General features: G+C 51.4%; 1 protein-coding gene across 2 annotated transcripts in view; it reads right to left on the bottom strand.

Annotated features, from left to right (window-relative positions):
- LOC119962758 (urea transporter 2-like) overlaps window positions 1–2,203 on the bottom strand; it is a 105,757-nt gene extending 103,554 nt beyond the window's left edge. Inside the window, exon 1 of one of the 2 annotated variants that reach the window (XM_038790780.1) lies at window positions 2,002–2,203. In XM_038790780.1, the coding sequence (XP_038646708.1) occupies window positions 2,002–2,091 (90 nt within the window). In that variant the 5' untranslated portion in view covers window positions 2,092–2,203. The remainder of the gene's footprint in view (window positions 1–2,001) is intronic. The other variant, XM_038790779.1, reaches the window with a different exon arrangement.
- Between the last annotated feature and the right edge of the window lie 21,877 nt (window positions 2,204–24,080).

The raw sequence follows: 24,080 nt of genomic DNA, 5'->3' as shown, positions 1-24,080 counted from the left end.
TCGCCCCCCCCTCCTCGCCCCCTCTCCCGCCCCCCCCCTCCTCGCCCCCTCTCCCGCCCCCCCCTCCTCGCCCCCTCTCCCGCCCCCCCCCCTCCTCGCCCCCTCTCCCGCCCCCCCCCTCCTCGCCCCCTCTCCCCTCCTCGCCCCCTCTCCCCTCCTCGCCCCCTCTCCCGCCCCCCCTCCTCGCCCCCTCTCCCGCCCCCCCTCCTCGCCCCCCCTCCCGCCCCCCCTCCCCCCCCCCCCTCCTCGCCCCCCCTCCCGCCCCCCCTCCTCGCCCCCCCCTCCTCGCCCCCCCTCCCGCCCCCCCTCCTCGCCCCCTCTCCTCGCCCCCCCTCCCGCCCCCCCTCCTCCGCCCCCTCTCCCGCCCCCTCTCCTCGCCCCCTCTCCTCGCCCCCTCTCCCCCGCCCCCCCCTCCTCGCCCCCCCCCTCCTCGCCCCCCCCTCCTCGCCCCCTCTCCCACCCCCTCCTCGCCCCCTCTCCCACCCCCTCCTCGCCCCCTCTCCCACCCCCTCCTCGCCCCCTCTCCCACCCCCTCCTCGCCCCCTCTCCCACCCCCCCTCTCCCACCCCCCCTCCTCGCCCCCCCCCTCGCCCCCTCTCCCCACCCCCCCTCCTCGCCCCCCCTCGCCCCCTCTCCCACCCCCCCTCCTCGCCCCCCCTCGCCCCCTCTCCCACCCCCCCTCTCCCACCCCCCCTCCTCGCCCCCCCTCGCCCCCTCTCCCACCCCCCCTCCTCGCCCCCCCTCGCCCCCTCTCCCACCCCCCTTCCTCGCCCCCCCTCGCCCCCTCTCCCACCCCCCCTCCTCGCCCCCCCTCGCCCCCTCTCCCACCCCCCCCTCCTCGCCCCCCCTCGCCCCCTCTCCTCGCCCCCTCTCCTCGCCCCCTCGCCCCCTCTCCTCGCCCCCTTGCTCCCCTCCTCGCCCCCAACCGCCCCCCCTCCTCGCCCCCCCCTCCTAGCCCCCTCTCCCACCCCCCTCCTCGCCCCCTCTCCCACCCCCCCTCCTCGCCCCCTCGCCCACCCCCCCCTCCTCGCCCCCTCTCCCACCCCCCCCTCCTCGCCCCCTCTCCCACCCCCCCCTCCTCGCCCCCTCTCCCACCCCCCCCTCCTCGCCCCCTCTCCCACCCCCCCCTCCTCGCCCCCTCTCCCACCCCCCCCTCCTCGCCCCCTCTCCCACCCCCCCCTCCTCGCCCCCTCTCCCACCCCCCCCTCCTCGCCCCCTCTCCCACCCCCCCTCCTCGCCCCCTCTCCCACCCCCCCCTCCTACGCCCCCTCTCCCACCCCCCCCTCCTCGCCCCCTCTCCCACCCCCCCCTCCTCGCCCCCTCTCCCACCCCCCCCTCCTCGCCCCCTCTCCCACCCCCCCCCTCCTCGCCCCCTCTCCCACCCCCCCCTCCTCGCCCCCTCTCCCACCCCCCCTCCTCGCCCCTCCCCCTCTCCCACCCCCCCCTCCTCGCCCCTCTCCCACCCCCCCCGCCTCGCCCCCTCTCCCACCCCCCCCTCCTCGCCCCCTCTCCCACCCCCCCCTCCTCGCCCCCTCTCCCACCCCCCCCTCCTCGCCCCCTCGTCCCACCCCCCCCTCCTCGCCCCCTCTCCCACCCCCCCCCTGCCCTCTCCCACCCCCCTCCTGCCCTCTCCCACCCCCTCCTCGCCTCCTCTCCCACCCCTCCTCTCGCCCCTCTCCCACCCCCACCTCGAGCCCTCTCCCACCCCCTCCTCGCGCCCTCTCCCACCCCCTCCTCGCGCCCTCTCCCACCCCTCCTCGCCCCCTCCTCGCGCCCTTCCAGCCACCTGGCCGCGCACACCTGCTGCCGCTTACCGCAGGCGGCCGCTGGTGCACATGCGCAGTTGATGGGCTTCACGAGGCGTCAAATGTTCGCCGCCGCATCTTTGACATTTCTAACTCTGCACACCGAACCCTTCATGCACAGAGGCATTCCCCGAATAAGAGACACGGTATGATCACAATGCATTCACAAAATGCTAATATGTAACAGAGAAATTACCCGGACCAGCTTTCCCTCAAACATTGTTCCACTGTTGCCTGGTTGAACGCTGAAAATGCCAGTATGAAAACTCAGTGCCAAATTCCTCATCGCACCGTGGCTTTAATACTGGAGCGTGTGCCCGACACTAGATTAACGTGGGACCGCATCAACCCTCATGACTCTGCATTCAACCAATTGCGAAATTCTTCAAACTCAGGAGACAGATGCGATGAGGAGGGTTGGGAAGGCTGAGTAAATTCAGCATTTCCAGCTGTAGGGCAATTTGACTGACAGTGGCTATTGTATTAGACTGGCAGGTTATTTGCAATAGTGAGGAATGCATAATCTGGTTAGTTTAAAATTGTGCAACAACCTGACGTTGGAAATGATTCTACGGTCTGACGAGGAAATCAATGGAGCTTAGGAAATCGTGGTTGCATAAGTTTATCACCCCCACCTCAGGGAAATTAGATGTGGCAATGGTAATGGACAAGAGAACTCCTTTGCAAAGTAGGACAATGCATTATTGTAATTGGCATACTGGGCTTGTTCATTGCGAACGTTTAACCTCCAAATAACAATTGCGTGCAATTCTTCCGCACAATTTATTTAGCACAGGGCTAAATAGCTGGCTTTGAAAGCAGACCAAGGCAGGCCAGCAGCACAGTTCAATTCCCGTACCAGCCTCCCCGAACAGGCGCTGGAATGTGGCGACTAGGGGCTTTTCACAGTAACTTCATTTGAAGCGTTCTTGTGACAATAAGCGATTTTCATTTCATAAAAGAGGGTTAGGTGGCTCATTGCATGACACCCTCTCACCAACTGACCAGACACCTAAATATGGTTATAGCTTGTTGATTCCAAGTCCATAGTGTAGACATAATTAAATTATGGCCGCTTTAGTTCCCTTCTTAGCCAGGGTTCATGCCAGGTCTAAGGCGTTCAGACATGTGACCCTGACCTATACAAGAAATCCAGCTATGACCTCCGCAAAGTCATAGATGCCAAGACACAATACCGGACTAAGCTAGAGTCATAGACTAACGTCATGGACTTTCATTGGTTGTGGCAAGGCCTATACTACATAATGAGCTACAAAGCAAAGCCAAGTAGAATCTCTGGCAGCAGCGCACCCCTCGCATGTTAACTCAATGCAATTTATGCTCGGTTTTGTAGGAAACCATCAAACTATTGTCAACTGCCCCAGCAGCTTCAGTCCCACCCATACCAACCATCACAGCTTCCAAAGTCAGATCGGCCTTCTTGAAAGTGAATCATCGGAAACCAACAGATCCTGACGGAGTTGCTGGTTATGCACTCAGATCCTGTGCGGACCAACTGGGGGATGTGTTCGTGGACACTTTCAATCCCTCCCTACTCCGTTCCGAGGTTCACATCTGCTTCAAGAAGATCACCATCATACCGGTGCCAAAGAAGAACCAGGCAACATGCCTCAACGACTACCATCCGGTGTCCCTGACATCCATCATTATGAAGTGCTTCAAGAGATTTGTCATGAGACACATCAACTCCACACTCCCAGAATCCCCAGCCAAGCTCATATCAAAGCTCCAAAATCTAGGACTTGGCTCCTCCCTCTGCAACTAGACCTTGACTTCCTAACTCATAGACCGCAATCAGTAATGATAAACAACAACACCTCCTCCACGATAACCCTCAATATACGGGCCCCACCAGGCTGCGTACTTAGCCCCCTACGATGCTCCCTATACACACATGACTGTGTGTCAAATTTGGCCCCAACTCCATCTACAAGTTTGTTGATGACACGACCGTGGTGGGTCGGATCTCGAACAACGATGAGTCCGAGTACTGGAGGGAGATAGAGAACCTAGTGGAGTGATGTGACAAAAACAATCTCTCCCTCAATGTCAGCAAAATTAAACAGCTGGTCATTGACTTAGGGAAGCCTGGTATGGCAATTGCTCAGCCCAAGATTGTAAGAAACACAGCCCAATTCATCTCGAAAACCCACCTCCCACCCATTGACTCCGTCTACACCTACCGCTGCATTGGGAATGCGGGCAGCATAATTAAAAGACCGCTCCCACCCGGGTTATTTACTCTTCCAACTTCTTCCATCGGGCAGGAGATACGAAAGTCTGAGAATATGCATTAACTGATTCAAAAACAGCTTCTACCCCGCTGTTACCAGACTTAAAGGGGCACAAAGGATGATCTTTACCACATGGCAATGCCAAGAGAAATGCAGGTAAGAGCACCAACCCTTGTACATGGCCTTTTTTGACCTCAGAAAAGCCTTCATTATTGAGAATGGGGATATTTGTGGAGGCTCATCCTCCAGTGAGTTGTTTAATTATCCATCACCATTCACGGCTGGATGTGCCAGGACTGCAGAGCTAACATCTGAAGCATTTGTTGTGGAATCATTTAGCTCTGTCTATTACTTGCTGCTTAAGCTGTCTGGCACACAGGTTGTCCTCTGTTTAAGCTTCACCAGATTGACTCCTCATTTTGACTCCTCATTTTAAGATTGATGTTGCTCCTCGCATGCTCTCCTGCACTCTTCATTGAAGTTGGGTTGATCCCCTGAATCGGTAATAATGTTAAAATGGGTGATATGCTAGGCCATGAGGTTGCAGATTGTGGTTGAGTACAATTCTGCTGCTGCTGATGCCCACAGCGTCTCATGGATGCCCAATCTTGAGTTGTTAGATCTGTCTGAAATCTATCTATTCCATTTAGTGTGGTGGTAATGCTACACAACACGATGGAGGGTATCCTCAATGTGAAGACAAGTCTTTGTCTTCACAAAGACTGTGCAGTTGTCACGTCTACCGATACTGTCATGGTAAGATAAAGTCATCATAGTCCCAGATCACCATAGGCTGCCTAGACAGGCTTCATAGATGTGCACTTGCAATGCCAAGGCATACAAGGCTTTTGCCAAGTGCTGGAAAATGGGATTGGAAAAGTTAGGTGGTTGTTTTTTGCCCGGCGCAGTTGCGATGAGCCGAAGTACCTTTCCTGTCCTGTAGATCTCTATGACTCTGTGACAATCCCTTTGCTTTCATGACATTGTCGTCATTTATTCTCTGTTGCCCCCTGCCCTATCCCAGACCTCCCATTATGTTCATCCTCCCCCTCCACCCTATCAACAGCATAGAACACATAACATTTTTACCTCCCATCAGAATTGAAGACGTCATAGTCGACTTGAAACTTTAACTCGTTTTCTCTCGCCACAGGTGCTGCAAGACTTGCTGAGTATTTGCAGCAGTTTCTGTTTTCAGTACTGTTTGCTTAGAAAGCCAGCGACTGATTTCCTATTTCTTAAAACCTAGCCTATGCCTAAAATCCAATTAGATTATTCCTATCAATTTGATATGAGTCATGCTGCTGGTCAGGAAGTATCATGTTCCTGCATAACAAACAATTTTTTCCCCCAAAATATAATTCATTCATAAAATCTCCAAAAATAAACATTACAAAAACATTTCAAATTGTCATAACTGTGAAGTACAATAATATTTACATTTTCTCCAGAGGTCCAGATTTACTTGATGTTCTTCAATTCAATAAGGATGACATTGCACACATTTCAACGTTTGCATTACAATTCTTTTCAAAATATTTATATCGGTCATGTTACACACTGCGGTGCTTCAATACAATTTTATACATTTAATGTTAATCACCCAGACCGAGGGATTTTACACGGTTATGAGGTGTATTTTTGCTGAAAAGCCTTACAAAGTGGCCTTTCCTCATTGCGCCTTGGCGGTGGCTGCCCCAAACTTGAGTGCATCCTTTAGCACGTAGCCCTGACGTTGGAATGTGCCAGTCTGTAACACTCGGTCGAGGACAATTCTTTGCACTGGAAGATCAACAAGTTTCGGGCAGACCAAAGAGCATCTTTCACTGAGTTGATGACCCTCCAGCAGCAGTTGATGTTTGTCTTGTTGTGCTTCCTTGTACTAACTTGATAGAGTTTTTCGAGGAGGTCACAAAGGTGGTTAATGCTGTAGGACAGTGGATGTTGTCTATATGGACTTCAGTAAGGCCTTTGACAAGGTCCCTCATGGCAGATCGGTACAAAAGGTGAAGTCACACGGGATCAGAGGTGATTTGCTGTTTGTAGTATATACAAATGATTTGGAGGAAAATATAACTAGTCTGATTAGTAAGTTTGCGGACAACGCAAGGTTGTTGGAATTGCGGATAGCAATGAGGACTGTCAGAAGATACAGCAGGATTTAGATCGTTTGGAGACTTTGGTGGCGAGATGGCAGATGGAGTTTAATCCGAACAAACGTGAGGTAATGCATTTTGGAAGGTCTAATACAGGTAGGGAATATACAGTGAATGGTAGAACCCTCAAGAGTATTGACAGTCAGGGAGATCTAGGTGTACAGGTCCACAGGTCAACACGGGCGGAGAAGGTAGTCAAGAAGACATATGGCATGCTTGCCTTCATTGGCCGGGGCATTGAGTATAAGAATTGGCAAGTCATGTTGCAGCTGTATAGAACCTTAGTTAGGCCACACTTGGAGTATAGTGTTCAATTCTGGTCACTACACTACCAGAAGGATGTGGAGGCTTTAGTGAAAGTGAAAGTGAAAATCGCTTATTGTCACGAGTAGGCTTCAATGAAGTTACTGTGAAAAGCCCCTAGTCGCCACATTCCGGCGCCTGTTCGGGGAGGCTGTTACGGGAATCGAACCGTGCTGCTGGCTTGCTTGGTCTGCTTTCAAAGCCAGCGATTTAGCCCTGTGCTAAAAGAGGGTGCAGAAGCGATTTACCAGGATGTTACCTGGTTTGGAGACTATTAGCTATGAGGAGAGGTTGAATAAACTCGGTTTGTTCACACTAGAACGACAGAGGTTGTGGGGCGACCTAACAGAGGTCTACAAAATTATGAGGGGCGTAGACAGAGTGGATGGTCAGAGACTTTTTCCCAGGGTAGAGGGGTCAATTATTAAGGGGCATAGGTTTAAGGTGCGAGGGGCAAGGTTTAGAGGAGATGTATGAGGCATGCTTTTTTTTACACAGAGCGTAGTGGATGCCTGGAATTCACTACAAGAGGAGGTGGTGGAAGCAGGGACGATAGTGACGTTTAAGGGGCATCTTGATAAATACATGAAGAGGATGGGAATAGAGGGGTATGGAACCCTGAAGTGTAGATGATTTTAGTTCAGATGGGCAGTATGGTCAACACAGGCTTGGAGGGCCGAGGGGCCTGTTCCTGTGCTGTTTTTCTTTGTTCTTTATCCCAGGAACAGCCCGTAGAGCATAGAGTCCTGCGTCACAGAGCTGCTCAGGATGAACCTTGATAAACACCACTGCACCTCTCTCCAGACCATCTTTGCAAACCATTACATTAACTAACAACTAACTGTGTAGAGGGTCTTCATGATGGGTATCTTGAAAATGAGCCCAGGAGTACAACATATCTATGTTTAAGGTTCCTGTGTTTATTTTTTTTATTTCTTGTAAGAAGTAATTTGGAATTCAATTTTTGCAGTATTCTGTGATCACCTAACAAATAATAAGCTTTATTGTCACAAGTAGGCTTTCATTAACACGTAATGAAGTTACTGTGCAAATCCCCTAGTCGCCACATTCCGGTGCCTGTTCGGGTACACAGAGGGAGAATTCAGGATGTCCAAATTACCTAACAGCATGTCTTTCTGGATTTATGGGAGGAAACTGGAACACCCGGAGGAAACCCATGCAGACGCGGAGAGAACGTGCAGACTTCACACTGTGACCCAAGCTGGGAATCGAACCTGGGACCCCGGAGCTATGAAGCAACAGCGCTACCCACTATGCTACCATGCTGCCCCTATGGCAGATTACTGCACATAATTTTAAAAATGTCATTCACAAGCTTCAAGAAAACCAGCTAATCATCATTCATGATGCAGCACGGTAGCACAGTGGTTGCTTCGCAGCTCCTGGGTCCCAGGTTCGATTCCCAGCTTGAGTCACTGTCTGTGCGGAGTCTGCACATTCTCCCTGTGTCTGCGTGGGTTTCCTCCAGGTGCTCCGGTTTCCTCCCACAGTCCAAAGATGCGAAGGTTAGGTGGATCGGCCTTGCTAAATTGCCCTTGGTGTCCAAAAAGGTTATGTGGGCTTACTGGGTTACGGGATAGGGTGGAGGCATGGGCCTTAAACAGTATAACAGTAGGGTGCTCTTGCCAAGGTCCGGTGCAGACTCGATGGGCTGAATGGCTTCCTTCTGCACTATAAATTCTATGATGCTATGATTTGTAAGAATGGCACACTTATACTTTTCAAGCAGCGAACAAGCTAGCTACTTAACTGATATTAATAAAGTGTAGTTATCTAACTGAGGAGTCGTGGGAATGCACAAAAATGAAGCTGTTACAAAATGCATGATAAAATGTAAAAAATGCTCAGTTTACAGCCAGAGGCTCAGAGGGTTCTATTATGTTCTATGGGTGCCGTGGATGGTGTTATGAAGATCTGGATTCACACTATGGAATGAATGAATTCTTATGAGTGATATTTTTGTGTTAACGTAAATGATTTATCAATTTTCAATGTCTGGTGTTGAATCATTTTGGGACTTATTTCAGCAGGGTCATTACAATTGGCAAACTTATTTTTCAGGAGTTGAGCACAGCTGAACTGCTTGAGTGCACAATGACTGAAGCACCAAATTAACAGTTCGGGGGAGAGTTGACTAAAATGGCTAAACTACAATCTCCCACATCAAATCTCAATGTCCTCACAACATTTAAATATCTCTTGCTCACATTCTTTTATATTCATGAATTGCACTCATGTGTCATGAGAATTGAGTGTCTTTTAGCATTAGTTGTCTTGCAGACACAGAGAAAAGGAGATAAACTACAGGGCATGCCATGCATATTTTTCCTATTCAGACAATTTTTTCATCAAGAGTCGGCTGAGTGGCTACCTGCTGCTACTAACTTTTAAGTCAATGTCAAATCTGCAAATTTGCTTCAACATTGGCTGCAACGTATCTTGGTAAATCGTGAAATACCAGAAAGAACCTAGAAAGAAAAGTCTCTAATGAAAATTAATTCTGCTCTAATCTTCATAGCCAGGAGTAATACAATAGCAACCAGAGTCAAAAGGTCACTTGTCACTCATGGAAATGCATTTATTGCTCAGTTCGAGTGCACAACTCCATGGTACGATCCATGAGGTTCCTAATGCCTCTGGCAGTACATTAAACATTCTGAACATTTTATCCTGCCATTTGTAAACATGGTATTTTGTGTATTTCTATCAGTCCACAGCTAGATGACACCATTTTTTGTCAATTATACTGTTTAAGCAGCATAATAGCTGCTTGTAAAGTGTAAAAGTGTGATAACTACAAATGGACAATGGGTAGCTGGTTTTCCATATCTCTTGCTAATTATATTTCTTCAAATCAGTTGCAGGAAAATTATGCAAATTTGCCATTTTGTTAGGAAATCATTAAAACAAATGAGCTGGATATTTACCCCATGGTGGTGAACACAAAGATGGTCTATCACACAAATTAGTGCCGTTGTTCTGGTTTGCTGTTACCATTCTGATAGCCATGATGTGGAGACGGGGATTTTGCTTAAGAGGGTGGAAGGCTGCACCTCGTCACCCACCTGATTCAGATTATTGGTCAATTGAGCTCTTGAATGAACTTCTTGTGACTAAATTGTGCCCTGCACCCGTGTCTAACTTTCTGGCCTTACAGACCCTAACGCTATGTCGAGGTGGGTCCCCAGACAGTACAGCAGGAGTGGTGGCGGCCTGCTGTGATTCCCGTTCTGTGACCAGGGTCCCTGTTGGCGGGCATTCTCGGGGGTGACCGGGCCTGGATGGACCCAGCTGCTGCTTGGGTGTCCCAGGTGGCGTGGTGCCACACTGTTCCGACGGCAGCCCGCCAGATGCACCAGCGACTGGAGGGGGGAGTCTGATCTGCTGAAGTGTTCCGGCACCTCCCCTGCGGGAGTCACTGGCATGAGTCCCTGGCCTTGGACATGCTCAGCCATAAATCCCCGTTCCCCAATGCTTTCACTGTGGACGCCACCCTTGCGGTGTCAGTCTGGGTGGCATGCATGGTCGGCATCACCTCCTGCTCCTGCATGCGGTTGGACTCCTCCAACTGCATCGAGAGGTATTGCATGCTCGCTGACATTCCCTCATTCAGTCCCTGGCTTTGCGACTCCATCTCCACAATCGATGGGACTGTCCATTCCAGAAGCCCAAAACCCATCTGGACGGCAGCTTGCCCCTGGGGTCAGCCCGCCCTCCAACCCTTCGCCCCCCCCGTGAGTTCCTATCTCCACCTGCTCCACCAGATCAGCTGTGTGCTTAGCATCAGATAGTATCCCAGAAGCCTCTTCACTGAACTGTCCAACCGAGATGAGTGTCTCTGGGATGGTAGAGCGTGTTGGAGACAGCTGTGATGGGAAATCAGTGTCATCCTCCAACTCGAGCTCCGGGGTCTCCTGACTCTCGGGTGGAGAGTTGGAGTTCGAACTGCTCTCGTCGCTGCTCGGCTCATGGGAGGGCTCCGGCTGTGGCACTGGCTGGGGGCGGTGGACGCCAGATGTACCCGCCCCATCTCCATCTGCTCCTGCAAGACACAAGACAAGTCGCATGATTAGTCTGTGGGCCCGGGGGGGGGGGGGGGGGGGGGGGGGGGGGCAGGGGGAGGTGGTGGTGGTATAGGGTGAAGGCATGGGAGTGGTGTGGGGGTGACATTAGGGGGTGTGGTGATATGCATCACTGTAAATACACAAGGGGTTAATGTAAATACATGTAGACTAGCTAGACACTAGAGGGAGCACCAGAGACATGACACACAGACACTCAACCAATAGAACAGTTAGATAGGACACAACCAATAGGCATTCACGATACACACAGAGGTGACACGGCCACAGGAGGGCATTACACCAACCCATATATAAAGGACACAACACACATGATCTTCCTCTTTCCAGTGGAGAAAGTCAGTGAGTAGAGACACAGGGTTGATTCAATATCACTCCCACCACGTGAATTGTAGCAGACTGGTTAGCTATAGAAGGATTAACAGTAGTGGCGAACCCGAGTAGGAGAAGTGTAAATAGTTTAATAAACGTGTTGAAGTTATCTCCACGTCTGAACCTTCCTTTGTCAAGTGAACCACAAGGAAGCCGCTTATGCTACGCCTAGAGCATAACAAGACAGGGGTTGACACACATGTCATGGGGAACCGTAACTAAGCAGAGTCTCACTTCCTCACCTGCGGCTGAATTCCACCTCGGCGACCTCCCTTTCCTCCGGGCCGTCATCCAGGTCCTCTGCTTTGCCACGATTAGGGGCCGCAGGTCAGGTGGACCCTCCTGGCTTCTCGGGCTCCTGGTGGTAATGGTCGGCCTTCTCTTGGAGGGAGCAAATAGAACATGACACTGTTAGACAGTCCGATGCATGCAGCCCAGGGGGTGGATAGCTGGTGGTCATGGCACCCGGCCATGGCGGCAATATGTGTGTTGGTATGTGGTGCAGTGTGGGGGTTCTGCCACCCTCCGGGTTGGGGGGGGGGAGTGGGTGTCGGGTTACGGGTGCATGGGACATGGTTAGTGCCAGGGGCACAGTGTTGCCTACTCACCCTGGCTGCCCTGAGCAAGCTGTGCAGTTTGTTTTGGCATTGCTGGCCGGTTCACACAGTGTTGCTCATGGCGCTCACCACCTCTGCCATCTGAGCCCAGGCACGGCAAATGGTGGCGGTTGGCAGCCTCCTTGCCGGGCCGGAGTATAGAGTCATCCTCCGCTCCTCCCCGATGTCCAGGAGGGTCTCCAGCTCAGCATCGGTGAATCATAGGACTGTGCGTCTTGCTGCCATCTTATTGGCTGGGATGGTATGTTTGGGGAGTGAAGTGTGTATTTGTAGCTGCAGCTTGTCAGCTTCCTGAGTCTCAATCGCAAAACTGGTGAACCCTGCACCATTTCTCATTGGAATTGATTGTGTTCCACGTGGCACCGGTGCTAGCCATTAACAGTAGTGAATCGGTCCAGATGCAGCGGCAGGTTTGCAGTCGTGAATGTCCACGAATTCTGCGTTGGCGTCAACACTTAAGGTGGGATTCGGGTTGGGCAACACAGTGGCGCAGTGGTTAGCACTGCTACCTCACGGCACCGAGATCCCAGGTTCGATTCCGGCTCTGGGTGACTGTCCATGTGGAGTTTGCACATTCTTCCCGTATTTGCGTGGGTTTTTGCCCACAACTCAAAAATGTGCAGGCTCGGTGGATTGGCCACGCTAAATTGCCCTTAATTGGAAAAAATAAATTGGGTACTCTAAATAAAAAAAAACACGATTCTGTGATTGCCGACGCTGAAATTGCATTTGCCGATTGGCTGGAGAATCCATTTTGATTCTGAAATCGGGGGTGGTGCATGTTTTCGGATGCTCTTCCCTCTCCAAAATGGCACCATCTGTGAGTATGCCGCACACAGTTGGAACAGCCTCAGCAGGTCACCTGAAGGCCCTCCTCTGATGCTTCATCCTGATGGGCCAACTTCCTGATGGCGCGGGACACAAGGGGCAGGATTCTCCCAGCCTGCGCGAGCTCGGAGAATAGGCGTCGACGCCAAAACGGCATGCAACGCCGTTCCGGCGCCTGGATTCGAACCTCCGAACCCACAATGGTTGGGTGCCGGATGCCCCCCCCCCCCCCCCCCCCCCCCCCCCCCCCCCCAACCACGGGGCCCCACATACCCATCCGGCAGCATCCTCCGGCGGGTAGATCCAGGGCCACAACCACGGCGGCCCCCGGTGAGGGCAGTGCCATTAAACTCTGGCCCTGGCAGGAGCGATGGGCGACTGGTGTCGGGGCTGCGAGGGGGCAGGCGGGGGGTCAGAAGCATGCGTGGTTGGGGCGTTAGCTGCCAACCGGGGCGACCATATAGCCCATGGCACCTGGTTGTGGAGGGGGGGTATGGGCCATGATGGAACTTTGTCTACCCCCTACCCCTGCAGATCGTAATGTTTGGGCATCTTCCAGCATTGTTGCTCGCCGTGGCGGGGGTCGCTGACCTGCATGAAGCCTTGTGGAACCTGGAGCAGGGGCGTCTCAGAGAGTAGGAGGCGGCTGCGGTAGGGGAGTAGGCCGCAATGGGCGATGCACCATCAATTGGACACGAGACGAAGATGAGATCCCGACGATAGGCTTTAATGCACAATGATGTGTGCCCGGCAGCAGACGTACAGAAAAATGGCTGACTGCCGGGAAGCACAGGTTCTTATATCCCGCCTTGTAGGCGGAGCTACCTACCTCTCAGCCAATCGGCTGAGAGGCAGATGACGTACCCGGGCCAATGGGCAGCGAGTCCTCTGCACCAATAGCAGCTCACGTCTAAGGTACCGTAATACCCCTAGTCATACTACCACATTCACCCCTTGTTGAAGAAGAAGCGGGGGGGGGGGGGGAGGGGGTGGTGTCCCGTGAGTACGTGAGACTGGTAGTATGACTAGAGATGTTTAGGTTGTACCGTCGCATCGATGGCTGCCCACTGACCCGTAACTTATGTGCAAAAGGAAAACATCAACTATGTACAGTGTGCACAATTACAGGAGGGGGGGGGGGGGGGGTATGGTTGAACAGGTAAAGAACAAAAGAAAATCACAAGAGTCCATCCACAGACAGAAGTCCACCAGTAGGTCACATCGATTCAATCAGTCGAGTGGGCGCCTTCGATGTCCTGTTTGACCTGCGCAGTGGTGCCGGCGACGTTGGAGCGGTGGTCGTCCGTGACTCCGGGAGCGACGATCTTGTTCCTGTGTCCGTAACCCTGGTCGGAGCTAGCGGGGGCCAGGCCGGGGAGGGGGTCCCTGTCCGCTGATCTGTGGGTGTGTTGGTGCTGGGGGTAGTGGGGATCGGGGGGGGGGGGGGTGGGGCCCTGTCCGCTGAGCTGTGGGTGTGTCGGTGCTGGGAGCAGTGGGGGGGGGGCTGGTGTTGGGGGGTGTGGCCGAGATCCGGTGGGTGCCAGGTTCCGGAGGGAGACCGTGTCCTGTCGACCGTCAGGATACTCCACATACGCGTATTGCAGATTCGCGTGGAGCAGCTGGACTCTTTCGACCAAGGGGTCTGACTTGTGCACCCGCACGTGTTTCCGGAGCAGAATGGGCCCGGGGGTAGCCAGCCAGGTCGGGAGCGGGGTCCCTGAGGAAGACTTCCTGGGAAAAACAAGAAGACGTTCGTGAGGCACTTGGTTAGTGGCAGTACAGAGAAGTGACCGGATTGAGTGGAGGGCGTCTGGGAGGACCTCTTGCCAGCGGGAGACTGGGAGATTTCTGGACCGTAGGGCCAGCAGGACGGTCTTCCAGACCGTACCGTTCTCCCTCTCGACCTGTCCGTTATCCCGGGGGTTGTAACTGGTCGTCCTGCTGGAGGCGATGCCTCTGCTGAGCAGGAATTGATGCAGCTCGTCACTCATAAATGAGGACCCCCGATCGCTATGAATGTATGCGGGGTAACCGAACAGGGATAAGATGGTGTGCAGGGCTTTGATAATGGTGGTTGTGGTCATGTCAGGGTAGGGGATGGTGCAAGGGAAATGGGAGTACTCGTCAATCACGTTGAGGAAGTACGTGTTGCGGTTGTTGGAGGGGAGGGGACCTTTGAAGTCCATGCTGAGGGCGGGAAGCCTTTATCAGATGCGCTCGTTCAGGGTGGTAGAAGTGCGGCTTACACTTCACGCAGATGTGGCAGTCCCTGGTTACTGTCCTGACCTCGATGGAGTAGGGAAGGTTGCGGGTCTTTATGAAATGGAAAAAGCGGGTGACCCCCGGGTGGCAGAGGTCCGTGTGGAGGGTTCGGAGGCGGTCCACTTGTGCGGTGGCACAGGTGCCGCGGGACAGGTCATCGGGAGGCTCGTTTAGCTTCCCAGGACGATACAAGATGTCGTAGTTGTACGTGGACAACTCGATCCTCCACCGCAAGATCTTATCGTTCTTTATCTTTCCCCTCTGTGCATTATCAAACATGAAAGCCATTGACCGTTGGTCTGTGAGGAGGGTGAACCTCCTGCTGGCCAGATAGTGCCTCCAATGTCGCACAGCTTTGACTATGGCGTGTGCTTCCTTCTTGACCGAGGAATGGCGGATTTCGGAAGCGTGGAGGGTACGGGAGAAGAAGGCCACGGGTCTGCCCGCTTGATTGAGGGTGGCCGCCAGAACACCATCAGACGCGTCGCTCTCGACTTGAAAGGGGAGGAACTCATCGATAGCGCGCATCGTGGCCTTTGCAATGTCTGCTTTGATGCGGCTAAAGGCCTGGCGGGCCTCCATCGACAGGGGAAATGTGGTGGACTGGATGAGTGGGCGGGCTTTGTCGGCGTAATTGGGGACCCACTGGGCGTAATATGAAAAGAAGCCCAAACAGCGCTCGAGGGCTTTGAGGGAGTGGGGGAGAGGGAGTTCCATCAGGGGGCGCATGCGTTCGGGGTCGGGGCCTATAATTCCGTTAAGCACTACGTAGCCGAGGATGGCTAGACGGTCGGTGCTAAACACGCACTTATCCTTATTGTAGGTCAGGTTTTTTGCGGTACGGAGGAATTTGCGGAGGTTGGTGTCGTGGTCTTGCTGGTAGTGGCCGCAGATGGTGACATTGTAGAGATTCGGTCCATCTCTCTTTGGAAGACTGAGACCCCATTCGTGATACCGAAAGGAACCCTTAAAAACTGGTAGAGTCGCCCATCCGCTTCGAACGTAGTGTACTTTCGGTCACTCACGCGGATGGGTAGGCGGACTTAAGGTCCACCGTGGAAAAAACCTTGTACTGCGCGATCCTGTTGACCAGGTCGGAGATACGTGGGAGAGGATACGCGTCCAGCTGCGTAAACCTATTGATGGTCTGACTGTAGTCTTTGACCATCCGATATTTCTCCCCGGGGGTGAACAAAATGGCGGTGCCCGGGTGGGGCACGAGGTCCGCGGGCCGCGTGGGGTGTGTGAGGAGCGCAGGGGGGGACCCCAGCGGTCGCTGCTCGGGACTGCAGCGACCGCCTTTGACTGGCAAACGGCCACAAAATGGCCCTTTTTGCCGCAGCTTTTACAGGTTGCGGTGCGGGCCGGGCAGCGCTGGCGGGGGTGCTTGGCCTGGCCGCAAAGGTAGCTGCGGGGCCCCATGGGTTTATCGGGCCACCTGTGGCGCAGGCCTGAGGGGGGTCCGAGTCTGCGGAGGTGAGGGGGTCGCGTTCCATGCTGCCCAGGGGGCCGCCGCGCGGTCGGGAGCGTACGCTCAGGCGTTGCAATTAGCGATTGGCGACATCTAGAGAGGAGGCGAGGGCCCGTGCCTCGGTGAGGGTTAAAGTTTCTTTCTCTAAGAATCTCTGGCGGACCTGCAGAAGATTGAATACCCGCAACGAAAGCGTCAATTACGCAGTGCGCGTATTCGATGCCAGTCTGGAGCCCTACCACCAGCGCTTCTCATAGCGCCCGTGCTGGCTTCTTGTGGGCCGCAGAATCGGTGCGCGATGGGGCCCGTTGATGCCGGCGTCAACACTGAGCCACAATATCGGTGAATCCCGCCCGTGTGCTCTGAGTTTTCGTCAACCTCGCGTGGTGGCTGCAGACTGTGACAAGTGCCGTCACAGTCGGGGGGGGGGGGGGGGGGGGGGGGGAACAGTTCCACTGGCTGAGGGGCTTCGGCAGGGGCTGGGGGGATGGTGGGGGTGGTCCGGGGGTGCCGAGGGTGGGTTACAGGGCGCACTATCTGGAAGGCCGGGTCCACACATGGCCGGCACCACGTTGTACGTTGCCATCGCCGCAGGTTGCCGCCATGTGCATGTGCGGCCAGGGAACCGGCAATTCTCCGTCCGTTTCTGCAGGGAAAGCCGGGGGTTTTATGTGGCGCGACTGCTATCCCCGCACTGGGCAGAGCATCGGTGCGAGGGTGGCACCGACTCTTTGGTCGTAATACTGGACACATGCTCCGGACATAGCCTCAGAATCGGAGAATCCAGTCTTTAGTCTCAGAAACGGAGAATCCTGCCCAATGTCTCTTGCTCATATTCTGTTCACACCTGCTATTCTGTTAACCTGACCATACAATTAACTACTTAGCTCTAATTGTCTTCAACTGAGCACGCTTCACCATGTACTACATCTCTGTATCTTCTTGCTCACCAGTTGTGCCATCTCGCACCATAATTTATTCTCAGGGTTTTTCATATTTTAGGTCTGTTCTCCTAATAAATGCCAGCTATAATGTTTTCCTTCTCTTAAAATAACCTTTGCACTATAAACATGTTGCAGTGCATTTGATAGAACAATTTATGACAGGGTTACTGCATAGTTTCGCATGTGACTACACAGCTCACCATTGAGAATTATAATCATCTAGTGTGCCATCTGGTGGTAAGAAGAGCTTGCAAGAAAGCTGTTTGCAGTTCTAAACAATTTTAAAAATGTGTTCTTGGGATGTGAGCATTGCTGGCAAGGCTAGCATTTGTTGTCCATCCCTAGTTGCCCCAGAAAGATGGTGATGTACCACCTTCTTGAATTGATGCCGTCAATATGGTGTAGGTACACAGTGCTGTTAGTAAGGGAGGTTTAGGATTTTGACCCAGCAGCAGTGAAGGAATAGGGGGCGCGATTCTCCGCAAATGCGGAGAGTCGTAAAGGCTGCCGTGAAACCGGCTGTGTTTCATGGCAGCCTCCGCGCCCCCTCCCAGGACCCGATTCACCCCCCCCCCCCCCCGGTCGGGGCTAGCATCGCGGCCCCGTGAAGAATGGCATCGCGGACTTAGCGAACGTTCGCTAAGCCCGGCCGCTAAGACTCACGGCGGCTGACGCGCACGATGACGTCAGCCGCGCATGCGCGGATTGGACGGGTCCAACCCGCGCATGCGCGGATGACATCATCGCGCATATGCGTCAAACCCACGCATGCGCGGTCCGTCATGCCCCTCAGCCGCCCCGCGGACTGATCCTGCGGGGCGGCGGAGGGACAAAGAGTGAATGGGTATCGGACCCGCTGCCCGTGATCGGTGCCCACCGATTGCGGGCCCATGCCACCCTTGGCACGGCCGTGGTGCGGCCGTGCCAATCGGTGCCAAGGTTGTGCAGAACGGCACTTTGCGGCCATTTTCACGAATGGTGAGAGCAGGTGTGTTTAAATTCGTGAAAATGGCCGTAAAGGCCTGGGAACTCGGCCCATCGGATAGGGGAGAATCGCTGCTCGCCGTAAAAAAACGGCGAGCAGCGATTCGTGTCGGGGGGCGGCCGTTGGGGGGGGGGTGGGGGAGAATAGCGGGAGATCGGGAAAAATGTCGGGAATGCCCTCCCGCTATTCTCCGACCCTGCGTGGGGGGCGGAGAATCGCGCCCAGAGAGTTTCAGGATGTTGTGTGACTTGGAAGGAAACCTGCAGGTGGTAGTGTTTCATTGCCTTTCTACCCTTTTTCTTCTGGCTGACAGAGGTCATGGGTTTGGAAGGTTTCCAAAGGAGCCTTGGTGAGTTGCTGCAGTGCATATTGTACATAGTACACTCTGCTGACACTGTGGGCCAGTGGTGGAGGGAGTTAATGTGGTGAATGGGGTGGGGGGGGGAGGTGCTGATCAAGTGGATTGCTTTATCCTGAATTGTATTGAGTTTCCTGAGTATATTTTTAGCTGCACTCATCCATGCAAGTGGAGAATATTTCATCACACTCCTGAATTGTAAATGGTGGATAAGCATTGGAGAGCCATGGAGGTGGGTTACTCACCAGAAATCCCGACCTCTGACCTGCCCTTGTCACTAGAATCTTTATATGGCAGCTACAATCAAGTTTCTGGTCTGTGGTAACCCCAAAGGTGTTGATGGTGGGTATTCAGCAATGTTAATGCCATTGAACATCAAGGGAGGATGTTTGGGTTCTCTCTTGTTGGACATGGTCTGCCTGTCAATGTGGTTGATGCTTAACTTTCCTCCGAAATGGCCGATCAAGCTCTTCAGTTGTATTGAAAATTCAACTTCTTTTAAATTAAAGGCTTTTTAAATTTAAAACCTAAGATCCAGAAAGGTTTTCATCAAATGAAAATAAATTTATGCCCTAAATATCCAAACTCAGAAAACGATGTAAGAGTTTATCAATTGCTCTTCGCTTGTATGTTTGATAGTTTTATTTTGTCAATTAGTTTGACATAATTTATCTTTTTTTATTTTAATTTATTTCCTTTAATACATCTATGTGTGCTGAAATCACGAAATTTGTGAAAGATTGCAGTTGTAACTGACTATATCCCTTTATGATGTCTCATGGGATCAACCTTCCGACCTGAGTTATCACAGAATTATAGAATCCCTCCAGGCCAGGAGAAGGCCATTTGGCCCTTCGAGCCTGCACCGACCCCCTGAAAGACCACTCTACCTAGACCCACACCACCGCCCTATCCCCATAACCCCTCCCTACATTTGGGACGCTAAAGGGCAATTTAGCATGGCCAATCCACCTGTGTTTTCTGTGTTGTTTTCATGAATGTTATGATTTATTTTTCATTCTTTTGTCAGTGAGCTGAAATTGTGCTGTGTGATAGAGGCATTTACATTCATTTCTGTGAAATTCCCCTGTGCAGTATTTTGTGAAAAGCATTAAGTAGATTGACAATTAATGCCTTAATTTATTTCTAAGGCAGAGAAATGTATTCAAATATATGAATGTAATAACATATTGGGCAGTTTCACCTCATATTTCCTTTCTAGTCGTTTTCCTTAATGGTCGTCTTGTCGATATCTCTGTGCCTTCTGCTCTCCAGCCAAAGTGCAAAAAAACTGTTCCCCAGTCTTCTACCCATCTGAAAATCAGGCAGTTGCCTGATGAGAACTGCCCTCTGCCTCCGAACGCCCACTAATATACTTTATTTCCAGGGGCTGGTTGTTTCTCCTCTGTCAATCACTTGCCTGAATAGCTCTGGCCAGTGACTGCTGGACAGGCATCTAACATATTCGAGAGGGAGTAGGGGGGGTGAAGTGACAGGTGGGGGTGGTGGTCACTGTTGAGGTTTTGAGGTATGAAACTAGGGAGCACGGAGATATAAAACAAGGGACCTTTATTTACAGTGCGTTCTAATAATAATAATCTTTATTGTCACAAGTATGCTTACATTAACGCTGCAATGAAGTTACTGTGAAAATCCCCTAGTCACCACATTCCGGCGCCTGTTCAGGTACACAGAGGGAGAATTCAGAATGTCCAAATTACCTAACAACACGTCTTTCGGGACTTGTGGGAGGAAACCGGAGCACCTGGAGGAAACCTACGCAGACACGGGGAGAACGTGCAGACTCGTCGCAGAGAGTGACCCAAGCTGGGAATTGAACCTTGGACCCCGGTGCTATGAAGCCATAGTGCTAGCCACCATGCTACCATGCTGCCCAAATGGTTGTTCTCTCACATAGTTGTTCTTCTCTCTCTGTTTCCCACACTAGGACTTATGATGTTGTTGGGTAAACTGTACCTCAATCCATTTTAATGTCCTGGGAAAATCACATTGACTCTACTTCAATTCAAATCACTCAGTTTATTAGTTTTACTTTTGTCCACTCACAAGGAATTAAAGCTCCAATCTACTATAAATTCTGAATTCTCACAGTTTATCACACAGTTCCTAGTCACAGTTTCTAAGAGTTTGTTTGAGATATTTCCCATTCAGGGGTAACTGGCCATATTAATTCTTATGGGGGAGAGTGTTGTCCTCCTCAGAGCTCGGAGTTCTGGGGCTTCAGTCTTTTGCGATGGTTGGTCTCGATCCTCTCTCCTCCCATCTCCGGTAGGCTTCTTTTTATCCTTCCTGGCTTCCTGTGTATGTTACTTAGTTCAGGCTTCAATGTTGCTCCAAACTGTGAGTCACTGGTCCCCTGTAAACAATGAAATGAAATGAAATGAAAATCGCTTATTGTCACGAGTAGGCTTCAAATGAAGTTACTGTGAAAAGCCCCTAGTCGCCACATTCCGGCGCCTGTTCGGGGAGGCTGTTACGGGAATCGAACCATGCTGCTGGCCTGCTTGGTCTGCTTTCAAAGCCAGCGATTTAGCTGTGTGCTAAACAGCCCCTAAACAACAGAATACACCTTCGATTGTTTCCTTCGTCCTGCATGTGCCCACTCTCTGGGCTGAAATCTGTTGTTAATTACATCAGCTTTGTTCATCATATCAGCTTGATTGATCATATTAACTTTGAGAATGCTTAGTCTCGTATGTAGCCTGCTCTGATATCAAAACCATTTTCTTCACTGTCGGCAGTTTCACTGTACTACATGCTTCTGCTGTTTCCATCTGCACTAATATAATCGGGCTTTGCTTTAACCCGCATTGATGTAGGAACTAGAGGTTGTCTCTGTGTCTGATCAGGAGGTGACATGTTGCTTTCCTCAACAGTGTCGGCTGGTGCTGGAGTTGTAGGAAAGGTCAAGTCATGATTTTGTAGGGTTGAACCTGGATTTTCCTCAGGCCCCAATTCAGTTCTTCCAGCGAGAAATTGGTCTGCATGTCTCCTCCAGATAACATCATCTCAAGTCTGGACAGTGTAAGAGACAGCTTCAGTCTGTGCAAGGATTGTGCAGGACCCCATTTCCCCCCCCCCCATGGAGTTATTCCAAGCCAAAACTCCTTCTACTTGGTGGAAAACTGTACTTTGCCTTGCTTTCCTGCTATTCCATTTGTACTTGCTGTTGTACGATCTCTTTATTTTTCAGAGGTTTCAACAGATTGAACGCAGAATGTATTTATCTTTTTATCATTAGTAATGCTGGAGAGGTCTTGGTCGTGGAATGCACAGTATTCTTATACACCAGTAGGAACTTGTTAAGGTGTTTGATCAGTGAACCTTGTTTCCTGGTTGCTCTGAAGGTATGTTTCATAGTTTGGGCAAAATGTTCTGCTAGTCCATTAGTAGCAGTGTGGCATGGTGCAGACTTAATATGTTGAATACCATTCTCTTGTCAGAAACTTCTAAATTCTTCTGAGACAAATTGAGGTCCATTGTCACTTATCAGTTGTTCAGGGAATGCAAAATGAATAAGCACTTCTGTCTACTTAGCATGAACATCGACCAATACGAAGAACATATGTCCTTCAAAAGGTCCCGCGAAATTCACATGCATACATTGTCAAGCCTCTTCAGGCCATTCCCATGGATGCAGCACTGCTAAGGATGACAGGTATTTTCCCTTCGCACAGGAAGAACATGTTCTAGATTTCTCTCCAATTTCCATTTCCAGGCCACCATAAATAACTTCCCGCTGTTTCCTTCAGGTGTACAACTCTGTCATGCCTCTCATGTAGCTTCTCTAATATCTGTTTCCTTAATGATGGTGGAACGATCACTCTGAGCCCCTGTAGAAGATATGCTGACTGTACTGACAGCGCCAATCTCTTGCAGTAGTAAAGTTTCAGGTTAGGTGCTAGTTCAGAAGTCTTCCCTCATAATACCACATCCATCACTTCTGAGAGTATCGGATTACTCCGAGTGTGCTTTCTCACTTGTTTAGAAGTGACTATGTGATGAATGGTATCAGTAACTGCTGTAACTGTGCCTTGCCTTTAATACATTGGCCCTTTAAGACCGGGCTTGGAACCCTGGGGGACTCCGCCTCTGGCTCCGCCCCCAGGAAACGGTATATAAGATGAGGCTCACTCGGCAGCATGTGGTGAGCACACTTCTAGGCAGCTGTTCAGTTCTCTGATGATTAAAGCCTTTGAATTACCAATCTTCTCTCCTGTGTCGTAATTGAGGGTATCTCAGACTAGTGTGTTGTCTGCTTGTTCAAAGTAGAATATAGTCCCGTTTGAGCAGACTGATGAACTACCTGGCAGTGGTAATCTTGAAAGTCCATCTGCATTACCTGTAGACTTGATTGTCAGTACTTAACGGTATAAGTATATGCAGCCAAAAGCAATGGCCATCTTTGATTTCTACTTGTAGCAAGTGAAGGAATTCCCATTGTAGTCCAAAAATGATAGTTAATGGATGATGGTTCGTCAACAATGTGAACTTTCTCCTGTACAGGAATTGTTGGAATTTCATTCATCCAAAAATGATCGCTAATGCTTCCCCTTCAATGTGGGCACAGTTACTTTCAGCTTTGTTCAAGGTTTGAAAAGCAAAAACAATGTGTCTTTCTTCACCCGATGGCATGATTTGAGAGACCACCACCCCTGCACCATATGGAGATGCCTCACAAGCTACCTGAAGGATAGCGTAGGATAAAAGGGCATAAGAACTTCAGATTTAAGTAACCACTTCCACTTCTTGTTTTGGCACAAGAGGCTATGTAAAGGTTTCAGAATTGTTGCCAAGTTTGGTACAAATTTTCCATATTAGTTCAACAATCCCAGGAAAGAACATAACTAGTCAATATTCTGAGGTGCAGACATCTCTGTCATGGTTTTAACCTTTGGAGGAAATTTGTGAAGGCCATTGGTGTCAATCACATGTCCCAAATTTAAAAAAAACATTTGTTCATGGGATGTGGGCGTCCATCCCTATTTGCCCTTGAGGGGCCAGTTAAGAGTCATAAGAACAGAAGAACTAGGAGCAGGAGTAGGCCATATGGCCCCTCGAGCCTACTCCACCATTCAATGAGATCATGGCTGATCTTTTGTGGATTCAGCTCCACTTTCCGGCCCGAACACCATAACCCTTAATCCCTTTATTCTTCAAAATACTATCTATCTTTATCTTAAAAACATTTAATGAAGGAGCCTCAACTGCTTCTCTGGGCAAGGAATTCCATAGATTCGCAACCATTTGGGTGAAGAAGTTCCTCCTAAACTCAGTGCTAAATCTACTTCCCCTTATTTTGAGGCTATGCCCCCTAGTTCTGCTTTCACCCGCCAGTGGAAACAACCTGCCCGCATCTATCCTATCTATTCTCCTAATTTTATACGTTTCTATAAAATCCCCCCTCATCCTTCTAAATTCCAACGAGTACAGTCCCAGTCTACTCAACCTCTCCTCATAATCCAACTCCTTCAGCTCTGGAATTAACCTAGTGAATCTCTTCTGCACACCCTCGAGCGCCAGTATGTCCTTTCTCAGGTAAGGAGACCAAAACTGAACACAATAGTCCAGGTGTGGCCTCACTAACACCTTATACAATT

Source organism: Scyliorhinus canicula, chromosome 3 (assembly GCF_902713615.1).
Source record: "Scyliorhinus canicula chromosome 3, sScyCan1.1, whole genome shotgun sequence".
NCBI lineage: Eukaryota > Metazoa > Chordata > Chondrichthyes > Carcharhiniformes > Scyliorhinidae > Scyliorhinus > Scyliorhinus canicula.
This window is presented reverse-complemented; position numbering and strand designations above follow the sequence as displayed.